This window comes from Lynx canadensis, chromosome B4, assembly GCF_007474595.2.
Source record: "Lynx canadensis isolate LIC74 chromosome B4, mLynCan4.pri.v2, whole genome shotgun sequence".
Lineage (NCBI taxonomy): Eukaryota > Metazoa > Chordata > Mammalia > Carnivora > Felidae > Lynx > Lynx canadensis.
Genome location: NC_044309.1, coordinates 11,180,742 through 11,188,343, shown reverse-complemented (window position 1 = coordinate 11,188,343; position 7,602 = coordinate 11,180,742). Strand labels below are relative to the sequence as shown.

Sequence of the window (7,602 nt, the reverse complement as noted above, 5' to 3'; positions counted from 1 at the left end):
CCCCTTGAATTAGTCCAATCAAACTTTCCCTTCTTAGACCTCTTCCTTACGTTCGCTCCTGGAAACTCCCCTGAGGATCACGTGGCCAATCTTGTCCTTAATGGCGCTCCGTAATCCCCCTACTGTTCCACCGCCCTTCCTTACCTCCTGTTAGCTCCGCCCCACCCCATTCTAGCTACCCACCCCCCCACCTCCTCCCCTCCGGCCCGCAGTACCTGCGCCTGCGCATCTCTAATTCAGGCGCTTTCCCTTTCCAGGCGACCAATCCACTTCCTGCCTTCGGTCCTTGTAACACTCCTCCCCTCCGCTGGGGACCTGGCTTGAGGTGCTGATTGTGGCTGCCCTATTTGTTGCCTGTCTGAAAAACTCGCTCCTCTCATCGAGTAGACCATTTGAACTAGCCGCTTTGTGCGTCGCACATCTATGAGTCTTTTCTCGCGATCCGCCACCCCAGCGTTAAGCCAAGGGCATCGTTATGCCGGCGGAATGGAGACCCGGACAGTTTGCGATCAGGCAAGTGCGTGGACGGCTTTTTCCTTTCCCCAACCCTCCGCCCCGCCCCCACTCGCAGCCTGGCCGCGCTGGTGAGTGGCGGGCGGGAGGGCCGGCGGGCGGAGGGAGGAGGGGGAGCTGAGGGAAGGCGGGCCCTCGGCTGCGAGATAGGTGGGGGGAGGGGAGGGGAGAGCCCGAGCGCTGGAGTTGGTGCTGGGAAACCCGGGGCTAATGTTGACAACAGGCTCGAGGTGAGTCCCGGGGAACCTCCTTCCCCTCCGCTCCAGCGATCGGGAGGAAGCGGGACTGGGGGGCACCGGCCTGGACTCCTACTCCCCGAGGGACCCAAGAGGCGACTCCGCACCCCAGCGCTCCGGGGGCGGCGAGCAGTACACGGACCGCAGCTCCGGCGTCGTCCTCCTCAGACCCCTCTCCCGGAGGCTCCCATCACCGCGGGCGCCCCCGGCCCGGGGCAGACATGAGGGGCGGCCGAGGGGGTGTCTGCCCCACATGCCCAGGCTGGGCCTCGGGGCTGAAGGCGGGGAGCCTGCTGTGGCGGGGTGAAGGTGTTTGGGGGTGTGGAGTGGCGCGAGGGGAGGTTGGGGAAAGCTCTTCGGGAGCCGGGAGGGAAGCGAGGGCGAGGAAGTGGGGAGGGTGCGTGTGTGGGAGGATGTGGAGTAGGGAGACCTGTCGGAGAGTCCCGGTCTCGGGTGGTGAGGGAGTGTGGGGTGAGAAGTTGGGGTTGGGGCGAGGATGGTCCGCGAAGGTGACCGTGGCTACCCGTGGGAAAGGGAGTTGTGGCGGGGAAGCGTGTTGGGTATGGGAATGTGCCTCCGGAGCAGGGGTTTGTGGGACATGTGTGTGGAGGGGAAGGGGTTTCGGCGTGTTTGGGAATGGTGGGCATGGGTTATTTGCTCCACTTCTGTTTAGTCACATAGACTGAGGGTTCTTCCCTTGGCTTCGTCCCAAGGCTCCTAGTACTCACTCTCGTTGGTACTTCTGAACTAAGGAGATCATCACGGGGTATTTGGTCGTCAGGTTGGCCGAGCAGAACCACCTTAGGATCTTGGGGGTACACAGTGAACCGGACCACCTGCCCGCTTGCCCTTTGAGGACCCGTATGTAGTGATGCAGCCGACCAAAGTAAAACCATCACCCTTCTTGTTTATCGTAGTTTTAGGTGTTTGTAAGAAATGTACAACTCCTCGAGAAAACCAGTTTTGAACTCTGGTGAAATTTGTAAAAACTTTGAATGAGTCCTTGATAGGAAGGACGTTTTGTAAAGCCAGAGACTGGGAGATAATGCCCCGGTGCTATTCTGCCCATAGAACATTTTGAATAATAAAGAATTAAAAGGTAAAACAGCATTGTCTAACTCTGAAATATTTTCAGAGCAGTCTGATTGTGATTTCATACATAATCCATATGGTACTTTGTTAAAGGGAGATCTTTAAAAGGGAAGCATCCCTTTCTCTGCGTTCTGCCCCCCCAGTACACTCCATTGATCCTTGTTTTACTAACTAATAAGGTAGTTTTACTTTCTTTTAGGCATCGAGAGTATTTTTAGAAAACCAACTAAAATATACAACCCAAGAGCCAGGACTCTACTCGGGGAGCTAGGAAGGTGGTTTTAAAAGCATGGTTTCCTTTTAAGGACTGGCTGTGATTGTACTCCGTAATTTGTAAGCTAATCATATTCGAATTAAAAGATCACTCGTATTTATCTTGATTATTTTAAGATGCAGTCTACTTAAAATTTTAGTTTCTACTTGAAAAACTTTTTGAAGCACTTCAGATACAATATTTGGCTGTTTATTAAAGCATGGATTTCTCAAAGTAGTTTAAATTTTGGCATTTCACTAAATACAGTTTAATTGACAGTACAAGTGCATACTGATCTAAATTACGTTGTTTGTAAATTTGGCTTTTAAAATCTTGAGTCAGGGCATTTAGTGGAGAAGAGCACTGGACAGTGAGGCTTGACTCAGCCATTAAACTAGTGTAATTGGATGGGTCACTCTTCTGCTGTCATGTCAGTGTAAAAATTGAGAATTGGAGTGGAGAAAGTCTAGTAGTCCTAACCCTAAAAACTCTCGTCTTCCAGCGAACTTTTCAGTGTTCGGTGTGAAAGAATAAACATTTATTGAACGCCTTCTGGATGCTAGCTGCTTGGTTAGTAGTTTAAGAATTGTCTCTCTGTTAGTAGTTTAAGAATTCTCTGAGAGAGGTAGCAGTGCCTCCATTTTATCAATGGGTAGACTCAGAGAAGTTGCCCAGTTCCCATAGCTAGCAGGTTGCAGAGTAAGCGTCTGATTTCAGAGCCTGTGTTATTTTCACATGTTGCATTGCCGTCTTTACATGAGCCTTTACATTTTCATCACATTTTTTTGTTCACTGAAATTTAGTTCCAAGTGTACTCTGGGTGTGTTTGTCATACAAAGATGAGGGGATTCAAAGAATCTATCAGTACCAAGACTTAAGAGTCTTGCTGAGAATCTGTTTTATCATGCTGTAGAGCAGGACCAATTCATGAGTGCCTACTACAGTTTGATATAGTAGGCACTTAAACATTTATTGAATAAATGAGTACTGTAGAGTCACAGAAGTTTAGGAAACTCTGTTAAGCTAACAAATGATCCTTTATGAATTTGTCAGATTCTAAGTGAATTTCTTAATGTTTTTGTAGAACTTAATATGTAGTCTTACCTTGATAAATGAGACATTACTTGTAAATTTTGATGCCGTTCTTTTTATTGTGTGTAGTTCCTTGTATTACTGAAATGTCGCTTGTTGATACTTCATTTCAGAAAATCCAAACTCTATATATAAACAGTATTCTATTTTGCATATAATGACAATCTAAATAAGATTGTATTGCTACCTTAGGAATTATCATCCCTGTATGTTTTTGCTAATATCTGCCAAAAGTTAAAAACATAATGTAAAAACTGCTATTAGGGACTCTTTATTCAGATACGTTATTGTATGATTTGTCATAGTCAGTATCTATGATCAAGTCTTCTGCCTCACAGTTTGGTACACACGGTTCTTAATAACTTTAGTTGAGAGTATGGGTTCAAATTCCTGCTCTGTCACCAGCTGTGGAGGCCTTGGTCAAGTTACTTGGTCAAGTCTCAGTTTACTCATTTATAAAATAGGGAAAATAATACCCACCTCATAAAGATTTTAGTATTAAATGAGATAATGTATGTAAGATGTTTACTGTGGTGCCAGTGAGTGGTAGCTATGAGTATTCTCTTTTAAAAGTTTGCTTGCTTTAGGGCATGGTATTTTCACATTAAAGGTGGGTTATTTGAAGCTGTGTGAGCTGCACTTCCCAGATAGCATAAATGTTAAGGCTACCTTGCCACACAGATAAGTAATTATGCTCTTTCGTGTTTTAATGATTGCCTAAACGGGATTGACAGCTTTCTTTCCTTCTGAGTTACAAGCCATTGAGGTTAACTAAAGCCTTTGGGTGTTACCGTCAAAATAAATGCATAGAACGGAGACGGCAGAGTCAAAAGGAAAAGGGGAAGAGGTAGCTGAGAAAAGATATAGAGTGTTGAATGTGCCTCCAAAAATTACTTAAAGTGTTTCTATTGGCCTAGGTTTTCTTTCTATGATAACATTTTATTGGAATGCTGAAATAAATGTGTGTGTGTTTACGAAATAAATGTTTATTATTGCAAATGTTTTGTTTGCTAACCTAGTTTTTATTGGTGTAACTTAAAATCTATATTTGGAAATAATTAAGAATACTGTGTGTATATTTAGCTTTTAATAAACTAAGCAGTTTAAATAATTAAATTCTGTGTTTCTTAAATAGAAAGTATTTTGATTTTCTCCTGTGCAATTTGAGATGATTTAGGACTCAGAACATGAATTGCTGTCCATTAAAGAAATTATATTAGAAAACTAGTACACAGAAAATTTATTTTTTGAAAAGAAATATGCTGAATTTTGCTGGGAAATACAGTTTTTTGTTCTACAGTTTATTTCCAGTTAATAGAGCATCTACTGTAGACTTATGTTATCCAGTAGAACTTAATGTGATAATTAAAATATTCTGTATCTGCACTGATGTGGTAGTCATTAGCCATGTGGAAGTGAGTACTTGAAATACGGGTAGTGACTGAAAAATGGAATTTCAAACTCTTAATTAATTTGCATGTAAGTAGCTACTTGTGGCTAGTGCAGTGGTTTTTAACTGGTGGTGATTTTGCTCCCAGGAGACATTAGCAGTGTGTGGAGTAATTTTTGGTTGTCAAACTGGGAAGATACTGCTGGTACCTCAGTAGAGAAGGCAGGATGCTGCTAAACTTCATGTAGTGCACAAAATAGTGTCAGCCCTCACCCCCAAACAAAAGCCCCAAAGAATTGCCTTGCCCGAAATGTCAGTAATGCTGAGGCTGAGAAGCTCTGGGCTGATGGTTACTGTATTAGCAGGTACAGGACAGAATATACAGATTCTATAATCATCCTTATGTTTATTTATAGATTAATTTTGACTGATGCTAATGAAAAGATTCAAAGTCTAATTTGAGATATTTGGCGGTTTCTGTATTTGAAAGTTTGATAAGGTTGAGAACGATGGCATGAATTTGTGTCATTTTGTTCATTTATATAAATTTTTTTTTAATCTTTATTTTTGAGAGAGAGACAGGGTGTGAGCAGGGGAGGAGCAGAGAGAGAGGGAGGCACAGACTCTGAAGCAGGCTCCAGGCCCCAAGCTGTCAGTACAGAGCCCAACGTGGGGCTCGAACTCACAAACCGTGAGATCATGACCTGAGCCAAAGTCAGACGCTGAACTGACTGAGCCACCCAGGCACCCCTTGTCTGTTCATTTATAGATGGCAGGAGCTCGTTTATGTTCCTGCTATAATACTTCTGTTGCACATTGTATGAAATAATGTCACCAGAATCTCTTCACCAAAGTGAAATGTTGGGATTGAAACTGATTCAGAGGCGCCTGGGTAGCTCAGTTAAGCGTCTCTCTTTTTTTTTTCAACGTTTATTTTTGAGAGAGAGCACAAGAGGGGAGGGGCAGAGAGAGAGGGGAACAGAGGATCTGAAGCGGGCTCCGTGCTGACTGCACAGAGCCTACTGTGTGAGACTCGAGCTCACAAATCAGCAGATCATGACCTGAGCTCAAGTCAGATGCTTAACCCACACTGAGCTACCCAGGTTGCCCCAAGCATTTGACTCTTGATCTCAACTGAGGTCATGATTTCAGGGTGGTAAGTTCAAGCCCCGCGTTGGGTTCTGTGTTGGGCTTGAAGCCTACTTAAAAAAAAAACAACAAACCTGATTCAAAATATTCTCAGATGCGTGCTGAAGTACTTATGATTAAATGCTATGTTTCATAACTGATAATGGTTGAATTTGGGAGGTTGATTATATTGTGTTCTCTACTTTTTGTGTTGTTTGTACTTAGACAAAGGCATAACTAATAATGATAGAATGTGGAATGTGACCAGGAAGTTATTTTATCACAGAAATAATATTCATTTTGCGTGCATTTATTTAATATCTCACAACAATGCATTAATATGTTCTGTTTCAAAAACAGTGTCACGTTACTAAAAAAAAAAGTCACTACATCTACAATACTACAAAGAATACTGACATTCTTTTACTCTTACAGATTGTTCTGGGTAACATAATGCCAGCTGAGCGTAAAAAGCCAGCAAGTATGGAAGAAAAAGAAACTTTACTAAACAACAAGGAAAAGGACTGCAGTGAAAGGCGGCCAGTGAGCAGCAGGGAGAAACCAAAAGAGGAGATCAAACTTACTGCCAAGAAGGAGGTTATTAAGGTCCCTGAAGATAAAAAGAAGAAACTGGAAGAAGATAAGAGAAAAAAAGAAGACAAGGAACGAAAGAAAAAAGAAGAAGAAAAGGTGAAGGCAGAGGAAGAATTAAAGAAAAAAGAGGAAGAAGAAAAAAAGAAACATGAAGAGGAAGAGAAAAAGAAGCAAGAAGAGCAGGTAAAACGTCAGCAAGAAGAAGAAGCTGCCCAGTTGAAGTAAGAACATTTATTTTATTTATTGATAAGAAGGAATGGGAAGAATGAAGTGTTGGGAAAACAATGATTATTTGAAATCCGACTTCTGGGGTGCAGTTCCTTGAGAGTTGGGAGTATCTTAAGTTACTGGTTCTGTTAGTTTCACTGACCAGAAGCATGCTTATGATGCTTTAATTCCTCCAATTAAGTAACAGGAATCTTTAATACATATTTTTTGAGAGGGTAATCTGAACTTTTTAATATTTTTGAGAGAGAGAGAGGGAGAGAGAAAGAGTGCGAGCAAGGGAGGGGCAAAGAGAGAGGGAGACAGAGGATCCCAAAGCAGGCTCCGTGCTGACAGCAGAGAGCCCGGAGAGCCCGATGTGGAGCTCGAACTCCTGAGCCACGAGACCATGACCTGAGCTGAAGTCAGACACTTAACTGACTAAGCCACCCAGGCGCTCCTGGATTGTTTTGATTTTTAAAATGACTCTTTTTTTTTCATGGTCTCTGGGTTTTTATTTATTTTTATTTTTTTAACGTTTATTTATTTTTGAGAGAGAGACAGAGCGTGAGCAGGGGAGGGGCAGATAGAGGTGGAGACAGAATGTGAAGCAGGTTCCAGGCTCTGAGCTGTCAGCACAGAGCCCAACACGGGGCTCAAACTCACAAGAATCATGAGATCATGACCTGAGCTGAAGTTGGATGCTTAACTCACTGAGCCACCCAGGCGCCCCTCATGGTCTCTTTGAAGTTGAAAATCTTTAGTTCTTAATGGCTGTTTGCTGAATTCTTACTATGTGCAGGACACTATAGAGTATATCAGCACATATCCTAAAGGTAGTCATAATGAATAAATTTTATGATCCTCACTTGACAGATTAATAAAATGAAGCTTGAAAAGGTTAAGTAACTTGCATAAAGTCCTAATAAACAGTGGAGCTGCTGGTTTTTTTTTAACGTAGTCAACTTTAAAACTTTGGTCCTTAAAAACGATTTCGTAGTACCTCCCATTCTTATCTTCATCTAAATCTATTTTTAACCTTGTAAATCTATGCAAGTAGTATGATGAACTGGCAAAAAACAAGGTAGTCCTCACAGGAA

The 7,602-nt window shown here is 42.9% G+C and overlaps 1 protein-coding gene across 1 annotated transcript in view; it reads left to right on the top strand.

The window, feature by feature from the left end:
- The first annotated feature begins 643 nt into the window (after window positions 1-643).
- The window catches only part of UPF2 (UPF2 regulator of nonsense mediated mRNA decay), a 112,743-nt gene continuing 105,784 nt past the window's right edge, over window positions 644-7,602 (top strand). Inside the window, exons 1-2 of the mRNA XM_030321117.1 lie at window positions 644-743; window positions 6,140-6,519. Coding sequence (XP_030176977.1) covers window positions 6,158-6,519 — 362 coding nt within the window. The 5' untranslated portion in view covers window positions 644-743; window positions 6,140-6,157. The remainder of the gene's footprint in view (window positions 744-6,139; window positions 6,520-7,602) is intronic.